At 36.8% G+C, this 22,968-nt stretch overlaps 1 protein-coding gene and 1 long non-coding RNA gene across 2 annotated transcripts; one reads left to right on the forward strand and one right to left on the reverse strand.

Annotated features, from left to right (window-relative positions):
• Positions 1 to 15,611: 15,611 nt before the first annotated feature.
• Positions 15,612 to 18,359, reverse strand: LOC147493712 (uncharacterized). Its single transcript, XR_015198825.1, has 2 exons — positions 17,575 to 18,359; positions 15,612 to 15,806 (listed from the first exon to the last, which is right to left on the reverse strand). It is a non-coding gene; the product is annotated as an uncharacterized LOC147493712 (long non-coding RNA).
• A 185-nt stretch (positions 18,360 to 18,544) lies between these two features.
• On the forward strand, positions 18,545 to 19,081 carry LOC147493713 (uncharacterized). The gene has a single exon (XM_086567920.1). It carries the CDS (start codon positions 18,545 to 18,547, stop codon positions 19,079 to 19,081), a length of 537 nt encoding a protein of 178 aa, XP_086424046.1.
• The last annotated feature ends 3,887 nt before the right edge of the window (positions 19,082 to 22,968 follow it).

The raw sequence follows: 22,968 nt of genomic DNA on the forward strand, positions 1-22,968 counted from the left end.
ACAGTGGTAGGCTTTTCAGTTTCTATTTCGGTATCTAGTAAAGTAGCAGGTGTAGGGGCTACTGGTGGGGTAACTATAGGCATAGTTACTTTGTTATCAACCACTCTGCCAGAACGGAGAGTGGTGATGGCATTTAGCTCACCTACGTTTTTATTTTCATTACTAGTATTATCGGTTACCTCAAAGGCTGCGTTTGTTGTTTTAGGATTAGGTATCGCGTGACCTGTAAACACACCTTCGGGTTGGGCTTTATCTTGGCCCAAGTATTAACTTAAATTATTAACGGATTGTAGAATCTGTTGGTTAGATTGAGCCATGGTTTGGAAGAGTTGTTGGCTCACCTGTATGAAGGTGTCAAGACGATCCGGTTGTGTGGGTGTAGTGGTCACGGGTGGTGTGACTGGAACTATCTCGCGTTGATTATTTATGGGCGGATTGTGATAGGTATTATTTATCGGAACGATACCTCTATTAGCATTATAATTATTATAACTACCTTGACCTTGTGCTTGACCTTGTCGAGGTTGCGCTTGGTTGTTATAATTATTATAATTACCCTGACCCTGTCCTTGTCGTGGTGGAGCTTGGTTATAACTGTGCATTGGCGTAACATATTGATTATTGTACCCTGGAGGTGTGACTTGTTGGTTATTTCTCCAACCGAAGTTGGGATTTTGTCTCCAAGGGGCGTTAAGTTCACTATTAATGGAACAAGCATGTTCATAGGCTATATAGACGATGGGAGTCGGGATGCTCAGGACTCCAACAGAAACTACATGGATTTGAATTTACATTCATGACGGGGATAGGCTTTTGTTGTACAGAAATGGCCTCTACCTTTTTAGTGAGTGATTCGATTAGAGTTTTAAGCTCGGGATCGTGTTTTATCTCAAACATACCGGCGGCCTTAACTGTATTAGAAGAACTAGCAGAGCGGTGGATATCGTCACTACCCCCCCAGTTGTTATTTCGCTTAGTTTGATCCTCTAAAAATTTATAAGCCTCCGAGGCTCCTTTACTTAAGAAACTACCCCCATTCATTATGTCAAGGACTTCTTTATGGTGGTGTAGAAGTCCTTTGAAAAAGGCACGAACTAACGTGTCTTTTGCTAGGTTATGATGTGGACACTCTATAAGGAGATCGGTGAAACGATTCCAAGCTTATGAAAATGATTCATGAGTATTTTGTCGAAAGAAATGAATCTTGGAAAGCATCTCATCCGTCTTTAGGGGTGGGTAAAAATGCTCCATAAACAGCTGAACAAGTTTAGCCCACGAGTCTACAAAATTAGGCGCTTCGGCAGTTAACCAAGATGCCGCCTTATCGGCTAAAGTGAAGGGAAATACCTTGAGTTTAATTTGTTCAGCACCCACCGTAGGATGGTGGAATGTTGTAAGAACTTGTTCAATCCTACGCATGTGCTGATAAGGTTTTTCATGGTCTAAACCATGAAAAACGGGTAACAAATTAAAAATATTTGGGGGGATTTGGAAATCCCCCACTGGGTTTGCTAGAACGATGCAAGATTTGGGGCTATCGCTCAAGGCTTTATAAAAAGTCGAGAGAGAGTCTCTCCTTCTTCGGCATTATGTCGTAGAGTATGTGGAATAGTAGCTAGAGGTGCAATGAGTGGTATACTAGATAGGCGTGCTTGTTGACGTTGCCGTGTAATTACATTAGGTGTTTTTGTTCGACCAGACCTTAATCTCATACAAGGTTAAGACTAAACTTAACTAAACACGACAACACTCCAAACAATCCTGATATACTAGTATAAACCTCTAACAGAAGATGCAAGGTGTGGAAGAAAGGAATACTTGATTGCGTCCTTGCTTCGCTTATGAATAACGTCTTGTTTACGCGTGTTTAGTGTATATAACAAGTTAGAACACTGAAAAACTTAAAAAATCGAAGTTCGAAACAAACCTGTGGAAATCGGTAAAAATTCAGCTAAGGGCGCGGGCGCGCTCTCCTTGGGCGCAGGTGCGCTCAATGTAAATTTGGAGTTCCAGGGATTTGAGCGGTGGTATTTCGGGGCTCCAGCGTGTGGGGCACGGGTCGCGCTCCTTTTGGCAGGAGGCGCCGGTATTTTTCCGAGGAACTTTCAATTGCTGAAATGGACGACCACAGTTAGAATCAAACAAGGGTGGGTGGGTGAAATGGGACTTTAAGAAGAGGACTTATACTACGAAAACAATGCGAAAGTAAACTAAGATGGCAACGACGCCATTTAATTAACGTAAAATAAATAGTTTTACTAATGAATAAAGCGATGAAACTCTAAACGAAAGTAAAACTACAACTGCTTGTTACTAGATTTATCAAAGATTTCTACTCTCAATCCTATTGAGATATAGTGGAGTAGATGATTCGTTCCACTCCTAGTTCTTTCACAAGTAATGTTTTCTAAGTCTAATCAATCTTAACTAAAGTCTAATGAGAGATTTATGAATTATAACTACGATGCAACTACCCACAAGATACGACTAATTAACTACGGAATGCTGCGTTGATTCTATGATAAGGAATTAGGGGGGATTGATTTCACCTTAACTCAACTTAACTTACTAACGACGGATCGTCGTAATCCGAATTGAACTGCTACGCAGAACAATTGGTTCTTCCTAATCCCTAATTACACATGACACTTCTACCAATTCATAACTAGCATGTGAACGATTAAACCCATTCTCATGGTGAATTAATCGTTTCTAGAGTGGAATAGAAATTACGACAACTCAACTATAATTGGAATCAAGCTTTCATCAAGGCTTCTCAACCCCCTCTAATGGAAGTTTAGCCGAGAATCATTCCACAATCATTTCCATATGAATCTAAACTAAACATAATATCAAGATTCCAACTTTACTAATTTAACAAACAATACTTGAAATCTAATTAATAATTAAGAAATGATATCAACAAGAATTTAAACTAGATCTATAAATGAAATGACAAAAAAAAAATGAATTGAATAATAATAAACTATTTTATTAATCTAATCAAATGAATAACAATATTTTAAAGGTTTAATCTAAAACAAGGAATGAAAATGAAACTAAACTTAATTAAAAACTATTAAAACTAGATCTAGAAGCTATTCTAATGGCTACTTTCTATCCTAAGCTCCTTGATATCTTAAGAGTTAAGTCTTCTTTGTTGATAAGGAGGAAATCATATCCAAAATCGTGCATGGGCTTGGAGCCATGTTTTGGGCCGGAAAATCGGGCCCAAAACCCAATTTCTTCAGTCCAAAAAGGGCTCTTCATCTAGATTCGGCTTCAACAGACTTTTAGTCCACTTCTACTTCTCTGATTGGGCCAAAGCTTGGACCATTGGAAAGCTCTTCCCGAGCCGGTCGTTTTGACATAAGGTAGGCCCAATTCCAAGGTATGAGTCCAAAGATACGGTCTTCGGAAGTTCTACTGACTTTGTGCACTGTTTCTGCCCGCGTGGACTTTGACTTTTCAAGGTTTGAGTAGGCTTTACAAAGGCTTTGTCTTCTTGAATCTTGGCCTTTAATCACAGAACTCCTTTGCAACCAACCATTGCGCCTTTATCTTATCAAAGTGGCACATTTCTGCACATAATTGACTTTGAAGCCTGGAACGCATAAAAACACGTAATCAGTATTAACTCTTAATTATTATTCACATAATTGGTCTAAAAGTATGATTGTTAAGGGGTTAAAACTACAGTTTTGGGCTCTTATCAACATCCCTCTATGGCCCAGCAATGGCAAATCACAGTCGAGAGGAATTTCTCTAACCTCTTTAATGGTGGCATGTTTCTCCCATTTTTTAATGAGGAGATTGAGAGTATCTACTGCACCAAAAAGTGGAGCAATACTTAGAATATTTGGTCCTTAAATTTTACAACAATGGAGGTTTTTGAGGTAATGAATTCTAGATTATGGTTGAGGGGCAGGAGCGTGACCTCATGTTGGAGTTGATATCGGATATCACTGGCATTCCAATAAACTACTATACTCCGACACTACATCAATCAGAGTACCTAAGGACTTTGGGCTTGATGATCAACACGCTAATCGAGGGGGATTATAATGACGTCTCGAGATGCGCATACCAACACTCTCTACATCGTAACCATCTAGCAGTCACTCAATGGGTAGCCTACAATGTGATTGGCACTTCAAAGATGTCTGACGTTAACAAGACGTTTCTTACCTGTTGTGGATTCTACATGATTGGAAGGAAAATTTCTGCATGGTGCACTTCCTCGACGATTTCACCAGGTCAGCCCTTTTTCCTGTTCTTGTTACACAAGCAGGCTGAAGCCAAACAGAATAGAGATTATCCTATAGACTAGTAATAACAGATAATAAATAAGGAATAACACAAGAGATTTGCCCTAACACCGCACAGAGAAAAACGTCTCTAATGTCTATTAAAATTTAATATAATCAAGAATGATCCAATATTAGCCCATAAGCTGGACTTTATAGCTATAAAATAGTCTAAATCTGAAGTAATCTACCAAAAATCTAACCCAAATCGGACTTAGATTTACTTCCGAAATGGTAACAAGGAAAGAAAATCTAAAACGATGAATTTGGAAGGGAAAACAGTGGATTTTGACCTAAAAAATGGCTACCACAAAACATAAGCTCAATGGTGATAGTGTGCGCGCTGCCGAGATCTTTCCGAATTGGGGTCACACGCGTGAATCTGACAACCGTAGCCAAAGTTATGACCAAAATGTCAAAATACATCCCAACTAACCCCAATTAGGAAAAGATCATGATTGCTTGCCATCTTTATGCTGATCCGCTAACTCATGATACTTTAGTGTCATCAATGTGCAATCTGTCAACTCAGCATCATCTGACTCGGATCCTCCTACATCACAGGCCTTTTGAAAACTTTGGGATTTTCGAGACCTGTGTAATGAATGACTGGGACCCAACAGAGAAAGTAGTGGCAGAGCACGATCACGTGCCTGTTCCTCCTCCATCCCCTCCACACTTATTTGATGAGGCTGCCATGAGAGATATGTGTCACCCAATGGATGCCCTCCGCTCAATTAACACTGGTATGCACAACATGTTCACTCGCCAAGTGAATATGGAGCACTCCATGGGTGAATTTCAGAACCAGATGCGAGCTAGGCAAAATGAGTTCCAGCGCATGATCATGGGCAACCAGCACCAGTTTTAAGGTCAAGTGCTGCAGTCTCTAGAGGATATCTAGGATCAGCTAGCCAGTTTGGAAGCTTGTCGTGCACATCATCGCCGTAACTTAACCTCATCTTCCACTAACTCTGAAGATTCGCAGTAGCAGCTTTAGTCCTTCTTGTTTAATAATGACTCTTGTAATTTATTTTCCTTACGTAATTGCATTTTATTTTTTTAATGTGGTGTGTCTATTAATTTCTTAAAATTTGTATCTTAAGATGAATTAAATGAGCAATTATCTACATTATAAGATTATTGTCTTCCTTGTATATAAATATATATTGAACTGTTGCATTATGCATTGGGCCTAATGATTAAGTCCAACGAATTGATCCACAACTATACCCAACGAACTAATCCATTACTATTCCCAACAGACAGGCCCAACAACTCTATCCAGAACGCTTTCCCCCAAACGGTCATGTTTATTTCCTATAAATATCGACCCCCCTCACACTACTTCACTCATCCCATTCTCTACCTCTCCAACTATTCATTCTTCCACACTCTTCTCTTTTATCACATAATAGATCCGATCGAAAATTTTGAAAAGCAACAACGTGACGATTCATTCAAGGTTTTCATGATAATGGTGTTTATCGTTATCATGCTATTGATGTCACATCTAGTCATCCATAATATCTAGATCTATGTAACATAAATCTTTCCTCTTATTTGTTGTTTTTGTAAATACGTGTGGTGTGTTAAATAAGTTCTCACAAATTTGTACGGTTCATGTATTAAATTGAGACATTCCCTATGTTTATATTTGTGAGTATTATTTGTATTTTTACTTTATCATAAACAGAAAAAAAAAATAGAAAATCCATAAAAAAAAAAAAAAAAAAAAAAAAACTCACAAAAGCAAAACAAGCTCGAATCATTCTGTTCACATCAGCTCGCACGCGTTACTAAGGTATGCATAATCTCTATCGTGCACGCCACTTTATAAGCTCTAACCATCTTCCATTATTGAGGTTTGCTACATCAATTTAGAATTTACATGTAGGTCTAACTACTCTGTGGCACCTTCCTCCGTATGTTCTATCTCTTTGCACGCCTCGTTAACAGTCTTAGGGACCTAACTTTAAATGCCATATTTGACAACTCAAGATAGAAAATACGTGTAGCTCTAACTACCCTGTGAAACCTTCCTCTGTATTATCTAATATTTGTGAACACCTCATTAATCATCTTGGGAATCTGACGTTAAAAGACCCACCTGACATACACTTACTCGCTACGTACCGACACATAAATGTGTTATGACAACATCATATATTTTATGTGTGTCTTGTCTGCACATTAATTCCGGATCTAACCACTCATTCCATCCTGATTAATGATTATAAGGTTGAAATCTTTAGCCCTCTTCATTTCACTTGACCTTCTCCATTCTTCCCTCACTTGAAATTACAATGAATCCACACAGAGATATAGTGCCTGAGCAAAAATTTTAATTTTTTTTTCATGAAGGCATGTTTCATCCATACTTTGACATTGAAATTTTACAAAGATGATGGCTGCCTCTTTTACATCATTTAGAAGCTTTTTATTCTAGAGACTTGGTTATGAAGTTCTACAAACATAGCAATTTCGAAAAAGGTAAATTCTTCTTCAAAGCCAATGGACGGCAGTTTGAATTAACTCCGGAAATCATCTCAGAGATCCTTCAAATACCAATGATGTATTCTGAGCTGCATATTCAGATATCGATATTTGACACAATTAAGCAACTAATGCTTGCAACTGTCTTTCATGGCGAACTCGACAATAGAAATCACGATGTTCTTCAGCGTTCCTTGCAACAGATCAACGAGCTGTACTCCATTTGTTAGCACACAATGTGGTTGGGACTTAAAAACCATATGAAGTTAACAAACCCCTCCTCCATCTACTCTGGATAATGTAGAATCAAAGAGAGGATTTTTGCATAATCCAATTTCTCTGGAATTCGATCGTCAAAGCCCGGGAAACGATAGAACCATTACCCACCATAGTGATGCAAATTATGTTGCGTTGGGATTTCCAAGCTGTTCACCCAGCAACCCCCCTTAAAATTACTGGCATTATTTCACTCCACGCAGAGTGCGTCCCAGGGTTTTGGACTCCAGATGCTCAAATGAACTTGGCTGACGACGAAGACACCCAAGAACAAGTCCCCTCCTCTGAACAATTATTTCATGAGGATGCCATGGATAACAATTTTAATCCAATGGCCGCCCTCCGATTTCTTGACCAAGACATGTGGGAACTGCACGCACGTTAAGAGAACATCCTCACTAGTCTACTAGATTTCTAGGAACGTTAGTCAATGTCTGACGTTGAACAGGAGGAAATCTTGTAAAATTACTCACAGTTCTTGGAAAATCACGCTCTCTTACTGGAAAACCAATCCATGATATCCACAAACCAGGGGGAACTTCAACAGCAGCTTGTTCATTAGATTTATCAACTCAAAAATCTTCTGTATGATCTGCTTCCACCTAATCATCCTTATCGTCATCCTAGTCTATGATCATTTTCATCTTTTAAAAAATTAGGCTTTTAGTTATCTCTTAGGATGTGCTCTTTAATAGTCAAACTTTTTTTTTTTTTTTTTTTTGGTGTTTTCTTTTGCTAAGCAATGTTTAAGGAGTATGCCTATTAGGTTGTAATAATTCTAGTTATTATTAATAAACCGTCATTGAAACAAATTTTAAACTATTATTTTAAATTTGTTTATAGGAAGGGCATATCTTCTTCCAAACTCTTTCATCCATCCCGATAGACTTTATTGGATTCTTCTCTTTGTATCACTTTATCCATCAGGCATGGCGGACATACTTGATTCCTTTACGGTGGGAACTTCTCGTTGCTTCACATAACATGACTATTTTATTTTAGACATTTTAGCACACTAATTGATAGTCTGTCAGGATTCCATGCTATAAGTTATCCATCTATCTGCTCCAAGTGAACCATCTTCATCAAGCATGGCAACTCCAAAAATCATTCATGAGCAATCTTTCCAAGCTATGATGGATTCCCCTACTTATGGCCTTCACTTCCGTGACTATATCATCAACATCAGGTGGTCTTCCCTAATTCTTCAACCTGACCAAACTTATTCTCCAAGTTTGGCTGCATATTTTTATGCCAATATGGGAGACACACAAGCATTTGATCACGCACAAGGCTTCTTCTTAGAAGGGTTCATGATCACAGTTGCCGGCACACAACATATCTTTTCTAAGCCAACGCTTGTCTTAACTTTGGATCTTCCATATCACGATCCTACGACAACATGGTCATACATCAACTAGAACTCATACCGTTCCTTTGCATGGCCTAGTTTTTGGGGGACATATCGTGATGGTCTCGCATATAAAGAAGAAGGCACTGCACCTAGCAGATGGCCAAACACAACCATTCCCTTAGCAAGCATGACCATGAACGTGGGGAATGCGATGTTGTTTATCCTTCTGAACATCATGGGATATTGACATTTTTCTACTGCCAATGATGTTGCCTGTGTAGTATTCAATGCCTTCAATGCTTATAAGTGTTGGTTTATGCATTAGATATCAGATCATTTAAGGACTCTACAGGAAATAATATAGGGACACACCCTACGTTCCTACAAAGTCTTATTTCTTAACAAAACTAAAGGTATTTATAGGAATTGACATAGGGGCAAACCCTATTTTCCTACAAAACCTTGTTTTTCTAAGATTCAGAATATGAATTTGTATAAAATATAATTCGACACTTTTGTCATTTTCCCTCAACGGTCGAATGTGCAACCATCGTATGAGAGAAAAGTAGGGCATCTGTGTATACATATTTATGCAAATAAGGAGAAAAGAACACCACTTCCTAGCTAGTTTGAAACTTCACGTTCGAAACTTGTCCAAGTTCGAAACTCCACTTCCTAGCTAGTTAGGAACTCCACGTTCGAAACTCTACTTCCTAACTAGTCTGGAACTCCACGTTCGGAACTTGTCCAAGTTCGGAATTTCACTTCCTAGCTAGTCAGGAGCTCCACATTCGGAACTTGTCCAAGTTCAGAACTCCACTTCCTAGCTAGTTAGGAACTCCACGTTCGAAACTCTACTTCCTAACTAGTCGATCTAGAACTCCAGATTCGAAACTTGTCCAAGTTTGGAATTTCACTTCCTAGCTAGTCAGGAACTCCACGTTCAGAATTTGTCCAATTTCGGAACTCCACTTCCTAGCTAGTTAGGAACTCCACGTTCGGAACTTGTCTAAGTTCGGAACACCACTTCCTAGCTTACCTGGAACTCCACTTTCGGAACTTGGCTAAGTTTGGAACTCCACTTCCTAGCTAATAAGGAACACATAAAGTCCAAGTTCGGTACTGTTCTCTCGAGTAACAAACCCAAAACTGTTTTATGGACGGAAGAATCCGAAACTATATTGTCAACTATAGTACCCGGCCTATCTGAATTGCATTGTAACTTAACATATCCGGAACTGCCTCGACAATAGCATTGCCCAGTACTGGATTCGGAACTGGTTTAATTTGTGGATTGAAGAGCCCAACATTGATTAGTGAGACATTGGATTTGGGAATACGCAATGATAGCAGCGGTACTAACTTGATCAATATGGACGTGCTGGTTCACTAGCAAAGCCGATACTGAGTACTGACCAACACTAGAACTGATTGTTTAACTTCTTAATGTGGTTATTGGCTACCAAAACTTCAATTTCCTTAAGTCACCAATATATTGTGCTTTCGGCCCAATATGTGCATGTATGTGACGGTTGCGAACAAACCAAGGCATTACTTTGTTGATCGAGACTTGGAGTACTCAAGGGCATCTACCATAAACGAAGGTAAGGGGAGTCGGAGTCCAGCTTTCAGCAGTCCAAGGAATATCAAGGGACTTTCGTCGGTTCTAAGGTAGGCAGTCCATGGATATTCAATTTTGATTTCTTTTGGAATTGCAAATGTATTAAGGATCTTTCCCAAATCTGAAATATCACCGAATGGAATAATATTCCAGTCAAAAGTGGGGATTTTAGTTTTCGGCGCGGTCGAAAAAGGAACATCGGTAATTGCTCTATAACCCAGAATTGCTATAGCAATTGAACCTGAAACGACATTGCCCGGTACTGAATCCGAAACTGCCTGGCTATTTAAAGGACCCGAAGCTGATGGGTGATACATTGGAAGTTGATTAAGAGTGCACGGTCAAAAGGATATATTCGGAATTGGAAGTGGCGGTAGCAAAGCAGGAATTGCCTGTTCAATTTTAGAAAGGAAAACGTGGCTATTGACACCCAAAACTTCAAGTTCTTCTATACAAACCTTAACACACTTTGGACTCAAACTCTCAATCAGTGAAAGAAAGAGGAAAACAATTGCAGTATACCTACTTTCCTTTGAATCCAATATGGTAGCAATAAAAGAAAGAGCAGGTTCAGCACCTTGTGTATGGCGGTCTTCAAAGCAACCAAGCTCAAGTACTGCTAGAAAATCTTCAGTGCTTGTTTTCTGTTTTCGATGGAATCAATCGACAGTGAAGAAACAAGTTATTTTCTAAAACAACAAGCAAGCACCTGGAAGTTTAGGAAATTGTCAATGGGGGAAACTGTGGATTTAAGGTACTAACGGCAGCTAGCAAGGGACCTATATAGTGTTTACAAAGGAGCTATCCAAATAGATACAGGAAAAGGATTCAAGGAAGGACGTGAAGTCAGGCTTCAACAAGTATAAGGAATTTCCTTTATTCTCTCTTCTGGATGACGACTCAATTCCGAATGAGTAGTGGGCTTCACATCTCCTACTAAAGTATTCCCGACTCCGGATGGGTAAGTGTGGGCGCCTGATATTTTATTTAGCAATTCTGGAATGTTAGGACTAACAAATAAGCCGAAGGGTATAACTATACAAGGGAAGTGAACAATTATGGGCTTATGGGATGTGAACCCATGTCCGGACATGCGAAAATGAAAACAAAGATAATTAGTTCTGGGTCACATCACATGTGTTGATTTAGTGATTTCCTTTTTAATCTCAAGTCCGGGTCTTGCGCGACATGTGCTCAGGTCCGGGTTATCATGAGGCAAGTCCGAATAATAAAAAAGAAGAAGAAGAGAGTTATAGTTTTATGCTTGACATAAATGATCTATATATGCGTGCTATATAGATGGAGTTTATCTATCCAAGTCCGGGTCATGATGATTTAGAAAAGTCCTTATATGTTCATGTCCGGGTTATTATAAAACCAGTCCGAGTCGTGGTCATCGTATGTTCGGACTTGTTCCTTGAGCTGCAATAATGGCAATTTTGTATATAAATTTCAAGGAGCAGATAAAGGTATATTGCTCACTGCTTTTTATATGATTGCGCGACGTGATGAGCGTCTACCTTTTTACCCTTTTTCCTTAAGGGTTTAAATTACAACCCATGAAGAAAAAAGAGGGGCATCTGTGTGTACATATTTTAGCAAATAAATATGTGACACGTGACAACATCTTCTAAACGCTTGGGTATGGTCTTAGTGTGGGTAGGAAGTACGTACTAGAACACACTTTAAGTCCAGGTCCTGACTAACTCACCTCCTAGGTTCGGGAGTGAAATAAGAAGAGGAGGTTCGAAATCGATTGGAGTAGGCTCGCAGAACTGAAGGTTCGGAACTGGTTAGTCGGAATAGTAGGCTCGGAGAACCAATTCCTGACTATGAACTCCAAATCTGGAACTCAACTACTAGGTTCGGAGCAGGTTCGTGGGCTTTGGAACTAGTTGGAGTAGTAGGTTCGTATAACCAACTCCTAACTATGAACTCCAAATCCGGAACTCAACTACTAGGTTCGGAGCAGGTTCGTAGGCTTTGGAACTAGTTGGAGTAGTAGGTTCGTATAACCAACTCCTAACTATGAACTCCAAATCCGGAGCTAAACTACTAGGCTCAGAGCTCTAACTACTACTCCGAACCTAAACATGTTTTTATATTGTTTAAGTCAATAAAGAAGACCTATTTGACTTGGGAAACATGGGGCTTCTAGAAGAGTCAAGATGAGACTTAATAAGGGACGGTCTCCTAGTTAAACACTAATTGGGAAACCTCATCTATTCATTAAGATGATACTTAACAAGAGACAATCTCCTAGTTAAACACTAATTGGGAAACCTCATCTATTCTTATAAATAGAATAGTTGAACTACGCTTTGAGTTGGATTCTTATTCACAGGATATGTAGGCAGCCATTAAAGAACGTGGTTCAACTTATCATCTTCTAGATCTCTTATTCTTCTTGATCCAATACTTCTTATTGTTCTTTGATCATCAACAAAATATTTGTGTTTCTAGATTAGAAAAAATTATCACACTTATATAGTTTTTATTTTCTTTCTAAATAAATGTACTTTATGACAGAGTCTTGTTTCCTTTTTCTGTGATGAAAATTGTATAGAAATCTCACATTAGCATTCGAATTAGGATTTATTCTTAAGAAACTTAAGATAACTAGCCATGCAGCCCAACCTGTGGTCGGGCCTGTTATTCTTAGACCCATCATGTTTGGGCCTATATTTAAGGGAAGCACTTGGAAGTTTAACATATCCATATCCAATAAGTAATCCATATCCATATCTATTAACTAATACATATCCATATCCATATCCAATAACTAATACATATCAATTAACTAATCCATTGTTTTTTAGAATTTGTTTTTTTTATCCCATGCGTACATTTGAAATAATGAAATAATGCGTAGCTTTGTTTTTTGTTTTAGCATAACACATGAAAGGACAATTTTAATTTATATTAAATTAGAGAGCAGGCTAAATTCAGGGTTAGTTTGGTAAGAAGGCAAGTAATTATTTTTCAAATAGGGACTATTTTAAAAACTTTGCTGATGTGGCTCACTATGAGCATCTTGGGAGAAACGGATATTAATATAGGTAGGATACGTACGTAATAGTTTTAACATCTTTTCATGAGCATTCATACACTGAGTGTCATTGATTGTACATAGAAGTAAGTTTTTGGAACCCATAGTTAGACTACTTAAATTACCAATCCTGTGAGAATCTAACAAAAGCCTTGATATGTGTGATATATGAGTAATGACACAGAGGGGTAGTTTTTCCGAATAGAGAAAATCACGCGCCTACTTACTTGATCACCATCCGAACCCTAGGCGAGAATTTAGGCTTTCTTCAAATCGACATAGTGACAAGTTGAGAAAGTAGGAGTTGGGTTTGTTGTTCATCTTAAACTCTTATGGTGGGAGGAATGGGTTTGATGGATTTAAACTACTCTCTCTAAACTCTTCTCTCCTTTCTAATGGTGGAAAACACTAGTTAAATGGATGGGGTTTAAAACATGAAAATGAAAACAAGGATTAAAACATGGGATACTTTGTAGAAACTAGTAGCAACTAGAAGGAAAAGAACTTGTACAGAATGGAACTTGATAAAACTTGAAATGAAGAACTTGAAGGCGAGAAGCAAATGATGACTTTTGATGAAAATACTTGTCGTGAAAGAAGGCTTGATTGAACTTTGCTAATCATAAAGAACTTGAATGACATGAAGAACTTGATTAAAACTTGAAATGAAAACATGAAGACAACAATGGAAAATGGAAACAAAGTAAATAAAAGACTTTTAATTAAATGACCTAATGTAAATTTAGGTTACACTACTCCTAACAAACCAATTGGTTTGGACCCTAAAACATTGGATAACTAATTCTCTACATCTCTTTGGTTTATATAGGACACCATTTTCGTTTATGCCCTTCCTTCTAAAAATAATCTTGTAGGCTTTTAACATAAGCCCACACAATAGAAGTATTGATTTTGGCTTTAGGTCCTTGAGTCAGTAACTTTTAGCCTTGAGTCCTTGAGTCTTTGACTTTGACAGTTGACTTGACTTTTGACTTTGAATTTCTGGCACTTTTGCTCCTAAGCTGGAATCTTCCCAAGCGGCTTAAATAACCATCATTTTTGTGCTAAAATGCACGTATTAGGAATATACGTCCTAAATGGCTTGTATCCTGCAAACGGTAGCAAAAGCTATAAGTTGTCTGTTGATTAAGCATAAGAAGGACATATTCGAAGCATTGTAAATGTAATAAAACGCACATTTGGGGACTGATCAACTACCCCCAAATAGCATTTTGCTTATCCTCAAGCAAAAGATAAGAGAGAAAAAACTAATATCACAAATATTTGATTTATTATACTAGTCTCGTTTTGCGGAGTGCGATTGCATTGATCATATGCAACAAGGCTTGAAACCACTAGGACTTCCCTAGTAGACGAGCGTAAGCCTCGTGAGAGTTTTCTAGAGAAGGTACTCACAAACTTCCTTTATTTAGTACAAAGGGTCTCGTTTCCTTATTTATTCTCAGAGGTTTATACATCTCATTAGCAGTGGAATAAAGAAAAGCTCTTTTGAACTCAGAATAATATATATACAGTAGTTTAATCATCTAAAGATAAATGTGCCAAACATGAGCGGTGATATGCAAAAGCAGAGTCGTTTCCGAAACTTTTGGAGAGTGTCCTTAAATTGGGTCCTCACAGGGGTGTGTTGCAATCACAACTTTTTGATAGATTCACTCAAGTTTTGTTTTCTCAGGTGCAGAGGGCACTTATATTCCTCACATACTCGAATGACGTCCAAGGAAATCGGGGTTGATTGATCACAATATGCACTTACTAACACACCATCCTATTCCTAGTTGAGCTAGCTAGAAGCACTACAAGAAACGGGGTCTTTGGCGACAAAAAAAAGTGTCGCTGAATATTGAAAAAACGTCACTAATTATATTTTGCGATGTTTTTTGGAGTGTCCCGCCATCGTAGGTAATGATATAGTCGGCAAAGATACAAAGCGATGATTTTACAATGTCGCCAAATATGAGACCTTCACCGACGATGCAAATTGTCGCTATTGCTTCCATTTCGTCGCCAACTAATTTTCGTGTTCTAGATACAATAACGTCGCAAAAGATGTACTTTTTGTGACATTTCCAACATCGCCGCCATTAAGACCTTAGTAGCAGCGTATCTATCGTCAGTAAATGTTCATTTTTTTTGAAAACTTAAGCATTATTAGCGACGTTATAATCGTCACTACAAGTCCAAATTTTTTTTAAAAAAAATTATGTTGTTAGCAACGTTTTTAGTGTCACTAAAGCAACGCTCTAATCATCATCTATAATTGCGTTTTGTGATATTTAACGACGATAAAAATGTCACCAAAAGTGGACACTTTTGGATATTTTGGATATTTGTTGTTCTCCTGTTTCCACAAAGCTTCCCTATTTGTTTTGTATTTTCCACTAGCATTAATGTACAATAATTAATAATAAACTTAAATAAACAAGAGACGCAAAACAAGAATAGTATATAATAACCAAGCAAGTTTCCCATTAATACAAACTTCAATAAAAACAAATACATCAATAATCCACATCTTCCATAGATCAATCCAAATACTTGGAAAAAAAAAGTCAAGTCGTTATACATGGTGAAAATAACAAAAGAAATCTAGCGAACATCCCCATGCATGTATCCATCTACGCCATATCCCATATATATCCATCTAAACTGAGACTTGATTTGCCATTAAAAGAAGTTCATCTACGGAGGAGAAAAACAATACTCATTAACTATCTACAAACACACATCTGTAGACAAATATGACAAACATTTGCAAAAAAGAATATTATCGATTTGACCATAAAAAAGTAATTAGAAGTAAAATCCATTATGGCAGGGCACTACCCTTATGGACAAAATTACTACCATCTAGGAATTGATATACTCTGTCCAGCAAAAAAATCCATGGCCACCATAGTAATATACTAGTTAGTTAGTACCTCCTGATGCAAAGTTAGTACCAAAATCCCTTACCTGACATAAATGAATCAAAATTTTAAGGCCTCTAACATACTTGGATGTGTACTTAAAAATATTTATTTCCAATCCCTATGCTTAAACGATCATTATCATAGTCCCAACTTACTGCAACAACAATAAACACAAGATACAAAGTGTTACTGCCAGGAATGACTTTCATCATGAATGTCACTCCACCCTCCATCACCTATAAAGCTACTTCCAAACAACAAACATAGATGTCCTCCACTACACCTAAAAAATGGGTTGAATTTAACAATTTAATAAAAGAAACCCAATTAAATGGAATGAAATTTCCCAGAAGAAATAACATAATGGTAACATACACGCCACAAAGGGATAAGACTTGAATATACATGGGTCTTTACAAGATAACAAAGCAAGATATGAGTATATCACCTTTGCTAATGTGTTGATTTTCTTCCCCGCTATGTTCTTCTGGATCTTCTGAGATTCAAATAACCTGTGTTTTGCATCAATCTCATCCATAACATGTGAAGATTCCATATTGGGTATGGGTGACTCTTTCAGATCATCGGTATTATCCTATTAAAGATGTTAAGAAAGACAGTAGGCCAAAGGAACTGGATACAAATCAGTTGATGATTAAAAAAGAAAGTTGTTAGCAAAGAAACCATGCTAAAGGATACATAGGAATATGTTCATGCATTCACACAAGAAGAACCTCATTTGGATATCTACAGAGTCCTCAAGTTGTAAAAACGTTTCGTTACAAATCTTCTCTCAAGTTCTCTTATCAATTCCTATAAGAACCTACAATCACATACAACACATCAAAATTGAAGCATCAAATCTCAATTAGAAGAAACCCACCATGAATTTCAAACTGAAAAATTATAATCGGCCCAAAAAATTTAACCCATTTAATGTAAGTGTGAATAGAGAAACCCCTGGACTTGATAAGCCCCTAAAAGAACATAACACTCAAATATGTAATGAGAGTAAATAAAAGTAAGTATCAAAGACAAGAGTACTCAAAAGGATTTGCAGAAACAGAGTAAAGCTATCAACAAGCATACTGACCATTTTGAAGAAATATTGAAAATTCTACAATTTCTCTAAAGAAATAGCAATGAGGAGGTCTAACGTAAGTGAATAGCCAGTGAGTGTCAAAATTTAGTTTAAGGTTAAATTTTTTATCTGTGATACTTCAACTTAGCTACTAACATTGAAAAGCAAATAGAACAATTCCTGAAACAATTTTTCAATTCACAAGAAGGGGAAGTACACCCAATTTATCAAAACCCACACAACAAATATATGAAAATCATTAATTGCTTATAAATGTCATGAGAAATAGAAATCTGACAAATTTTCAACAAACAAAAAGATACCAATTGAAATTCACCAATCTATCATCTATATGCATATTAAGGGAATATAATTCACTTGCATTGTAGGGGACAAGCTAGTGTACACGCTTGGGAACGATAACGACTGGAGAAATAAAGGGAAGTCTACTTCATACCTTCTGCAGTGGTATTCCCCAGGAGTTTTGGTGAATGGAGTTCTTCATTGTCATATTGCATTCCACACTTCCAGCTTTCAAAAGCAATCACTTTACATTGGGTGACTAAAACGGTTTGAGGATCACAAAATCTAGCTAGAACAACAAGTCAAAAATATATGTATTGACCTTCTTGTCAGATTGAGACTCTTTTAAAAACCTCCTCATGAGCACATATGGGGTTGGAACAAAAATGTTAAACTGTAATGTGTTAACAATGGACTTCTCCTGCAAGCATACAACTTCAAACTTTAAATCTTAGCAAACCAAGAGAACACATTGGTTAATCAAGAGAACACAGAACTGTTGCTAGTGGTGTCTCAGACAAAAAGTAATAATTGAAAGGTTTGATGGAAAGTAACTGTCCATAGGCAAACATGCAACTATTATGGGATTATAGCCACCCATACAATTCTCAACTGTTATAGACATAAGCAAAAAACAAACTTATAAACCTGTGTAACATTCTCATCGACAAATTTAAAACAAAACTGACATCTTATTATAAAATTCTCAGTAAAATATCATCTTCATAAATGAGTGTAACTAGCAAACCACAACGAAATAATACCCAATTAATTCAATTAAATTAACTTTGCAAATTTTAATCGCATGAAGGGTTGTGTTTTACAAAAATAAAATATACATACACAATAAACAGTAATATATTAATTGAAACCAATTATAGCATAAATTAAAAATTGAAATTTGACAAAATTAAATTGCACCCTAAAGCAAGAAAAATCGTGCTTCCAAGGTAGATGCGATATGGAAAGAGAGAAATGGTCGGAGGTTTCAAGGTTCTTCCAAGACAGCTTCAGTCCTCTTTAACAAACTGGTAAGGGACCTCAAAAATTATCTTGTTGTTCTGAAGCCTACTCTAAAAGATGCGCTTGTGTCAAGAGACGTGAATGACAGACTTGGGCTTAACATGCAATTCCAACCCAAAGGTCTTAACAGATGTTCTTGGGACCCTCCCTTAGAGAATCGAGTTAAACGTAATGCTGATGGTAGCTTGAGCAGTCGTGGTACAGGGCATGGTGGAACGATCAGAGACATATTTGGTCGGGTTGTTGCAACGTACACAGGAAGTGGAGGAATGCTATCGATGCTTTTCCAAGAACTTTTGGCAATTGAAGTCGGGTTAAAAAGATGTCTAAATGAGGGACTGTTGAAAGTAGAAGTTGATTCAGACTCATTAAGAGCAGTTAACGTGATTAATAAGAAGGAAAAGCCTCCTTGGTACTGCCTGGACATAGTCATGGCTATCCAACTTTTGTGCCCTCCTTTTGAGTTCATTTCCTTTCGACATGCAGTCAGAGAAACTAACCGGGCAGCAGACTTTTTTGCTTCTATTAGTCAGGCCTTTTATGTAAATTTTGCTTCCTTTATACCACCCATTGAAAAGACCCTCAACAACATTGTTGAAGAGGATGCACAAGGGAGAGTTTATGTAAGAATTTCTTAAGTAATACAACAGGTGATGGCCAGCCAAACCTTAGCTTAACTTTAAAAAAAAGAAAAAAAAGAAAAATCGTTCTTTAATAAGAGAGACAAACTTGGTTCCTTTGATTTTCAGTAAAATCCAGCAAAAAAGATTGTGTTTTTATCACAAAAACAGAGAAAATTAGTTCCATTAGAGAGGCTTGGAAGAGAGAGTAGAAATAATTTGATGAAATCTTTTTTTCATGACTGTTGACGCAGCCGACCTAGGTAAAGAAAAATAAGCTTAATACTTACAATTGCTTGGCTATGTTCATCTGAAGTTCTTAACGAGTTTAAATTATAATGAATCAAGCATTTTTATTTTCATCCATTAGTTCTCTTTTCACCATTTGTACATCAATATTTCGGTCAGTAAAAAGGAACGTCAACAATATATTAATATATTAGTAATAAACATAAAAAGAGTAGTGAGAATTGAGAACTCAAAATTCAGAAGCCCAGAAATTTATTGCCATCTTTCTGTTGAAGGGAATTTGATAATCAAATTAAAACCCATATTCATAGTTGAAGCCCTAAGAGAGAGAATAGAGAGTGAAACCTACTGCAGGGTTCACCGGTGGAGGAGGAAGGTTATTTGGTAAATGTTGGTTAAGGCAGGCTCTTCAAGTTTGTTTATGTCAAGAGAGAGAGAAGGAGAGAGTGTATGGGTTGCTAGGTTTTCTTTTTTCCTTAATTCTTTTATCAAAAAATTCAAAAAATATGGGCGCTTGATATCGAAAAAATAGGCGGCGGATGTCAAACAAGAAACTTTGAGTGGGCTGGAAAACATTCGCACCCAAATTTTTTTGTCCATATATATATATATGAAATAAATAAACGTCGCCGTTTGTGCTTCTAATTTTTCAATTTTATCAATACCATTGGCGACAATAAGTAGTGTCACACAAAAATAACTTCAAGTGACTCTTTTTGAGAACGTCAAGAATACACTATTATTACTGACGCTAGAAATCACCGTGATGAATAAAAAGTTATTTCTGATGATCCTTCTGTCGCTAAAAAGATTTTTCTTCTTTTAATATTTTGTAAATTTTTTAATAAGGCTTTCGGCAACATAAAAAGCGTCGCAAAATACTTATTATCAAAAGTAAAATATGGATAAATGGAGACATTCTTAACTTTGCCAAAAATGACCTTTAGCAACGTTTTTATATTGTCACTAAACGTTTTGTCGCTAAAAACCCAATTTGTTGTAGTGAAGTCTATTATTAGGAATTACGGGGCTAAGGTAGTGGTTTAGAAATAAAGGGAGGGAAAACAAACTCTGATAAGTTGAGAAATTGGGTCTTCAGGATATTTGTAACTAGAAAAGGACCTAGTTTTGTTATTTTGCTTCCGAATTTGTGATTCAATCTTTAGCGCTTTGGCTTTGTGACTCTATATGATTTTGATTTTTGGGAGTTCTAACTTTGTTTATGTTTCTTTTGAATTCGACTACTTTTGATTGATTTTGAACTTTTAGGAGATTTTGATTTTTGATTTTTTTTTTTTTTGAAGCTTCTAACTATTCTATTTTTGTACAAGGCCTTCACTTCTCTTTTTCACAGATCATCCAATTCTTAACTCATCAGCTGGGTAAGCTTTTTATTGTGTGTGGTAATGGTTCAGGGATTGATGGCGAAGAAATAAAAAGGCTTTTAGAATTTGGTGAAGGCTCGGGGGGGGTAACTAGAGGAAAAATTATCTTTTTGGTGTTTTAACTTTTATTTGGCTATATCGACCCAAAAAGGGCCTGAATTGTCTCATAGGATATGGCGTGGTGATGAAGCAATTGGACGTGTGGTTTTTCTATCCGGACATCTTTTGTGTCATCACTCAATAATCAATTAGATGAGGCTTTTGGCTAGATGCTCACATGATATAGAACTTAATTGTTCTAACCTTGGTCTCGGAAACTCACTGCAATATACAAGCAAATGTTTATGCATACCATTCATGAAAAGATGCAGAAACTATTTTACGAATATTAGTCTAAGTTCGAAGAACGAATCATTACTCTTTTACTATAATGAGGCTTCTAAAGTTTTTATTCATTCTAGAAAAAAGGAAACAAGACTTTTAATACTAAACAGAAAAATATTTTTGGTCTTTTTAAATTTTTTTTTTTAGAAAGGAAGTAATATACTATTATATCTACTATAGAAAATGCCTAGTTTTTGTAAAATGTTACTATACCACCCCCAAATAGAAATATTCTTTGTCCTCAAAGTATGAAGAGATAAAGGAAGTGATTACCATAGAAACATGAGCAAAAACGGCGATACACCTATATTATGTTTTTCATGATAAAAATACGCCACCGCCAAATAAGTTTTACTCATATACCAAATTCCACAATAAAACAAATAACATAAGAATATTTAGAATTAATATTATACTAACGTCATAATAAAGAAAAATAAAATAACAACAGAAAATACAATAAAAAGAAAAATGTCCAACTATACGGACACTAGGGAATTGCCCAGTCAGAATCCGTGCGTGACTCGTGACGATGTCGAGAAGATATTTTACCTTGATGACGTCAGGTCCTAGCATGTCTATCAATATGCGGGAGCACATCTCTAATGCTCTACAATGTTCTAGTGACACTATGTTGGAATCATCGCTTCTCTTGCTAGAAAGTCTGCTGCTCCTCTCTACGGGTCTACTGTGTTGCTAGAATGACTCCCTATGTTTACTTGAGATGGTGCAGAATCCTCTGGCCTTCATAGAGGAAGTGAATTCCGTCCATGGGTTGAGTCTTTTATTAGGAATTACAGGGTTATGGTAGTCGTTCAGAAATAAAGGGGGGAAAAACAAACTCTGATAAGTTGAGAAATCGGGTCTTCAGGATATTTGTAACTAGAAAAGGACCTCGTTTTGTTCTTTTGCTTCGAATTTGTGATTCATTCTTTACCTCTTTGGCTTTGTGACTCCATATGATTTTGATTTTTGGGAGTTCTAACTTTGCTTTTGTTTCTTTTGAATTCGACTCCTTTTGATTGATTTTGAACTTTTGGGAGATTTCGATTTTTGAATCTTTTCTTTCTTTTTTTGAAGCTTCTAACTATTCTGTTTTTGTACAAGGCATTCTCTTCTCTTTTTCACAGATCATCCAATTCTCAACTCGTCAAAGCTGGGTAAGCTTTTTATTGTGTGTGGTAACAGTTCAGGGATTGAGGGCAAAGAAATAAAAAGGCTTTTAGAATTTGGTGAAGGCTCAAGGGGGATAACTAGAAGAAAAATTATCTTTTTGGGGTTTTAACTTTTATTTGGCTATATCAATCGAAAAAAGCCTAAATTCTCTCCTAGGATATGGCGTGGTGATCAAGCAAGTGGACGTGTGGTTTTTCTATCCGGTCATCCTTTGTGTCATCACTCAATAATCATTCAGATGAGGCTTTTGGCTAGATTCTCACAGGATATGGAACTTAATTATTTTAACCTTGGTCTCGGAAACTCAATGCTATATACAATCAAATGTTTATGCATACCATTCATGAAAAGATGCAGAAACTATTGTATGTATATTAGTCTAAGTTCGAAGAATGAAACCTTACTTTATTGCTATAATGAGACTTCTAAAGTTTTTATTCATCCTAGAAAAAGGAAACAAGACTTATAATACTAAACAAAAAACTATTTTTGGTCTTTTTGAAGATTTTTTTTTAGAAATATACTATTATATGTACTATAGAAAATGCCTAGTTTTTGCAAAATGTTACAATACTACCCCCAAATAGAAATATTCTTAGTCCTCCAAGTATGAAGAGATAAGGGAAGTGATTACCATAGAAACATGAGCAAAAATGGTGATACACTTGCATTCTGTTCTTTATGATGAAAATACGCCACCCCCAAATAAGT

The sequence above is a fragment of the Coptis chinensis genome, chromosome 6 (assembly GCF_015680905.1).
Source record: "Coptis chinensis isolate HL-2020 chromosome 6, ASM1568090v1, whole genome shotgun sequence".
In the NCBI taxonomy this organism is placed as follows: domain Eukaryota; kingdom Viridiplantae; phylum Streptophyta; class Magnoliopsida; order Ranunculales; family Ranunculaceae; genus Coptis; species Coptis chinensis.

What these genes read in the sequence shown, in the direction of transcription:
- LOC147493713 (XM_086567920.1), top strand. Translation starts at nt 18,545, where the DNA reads ATGCAATTCCAACCCAAAGGTCTTAACAGATGTTCTTGGGACCCTCCC.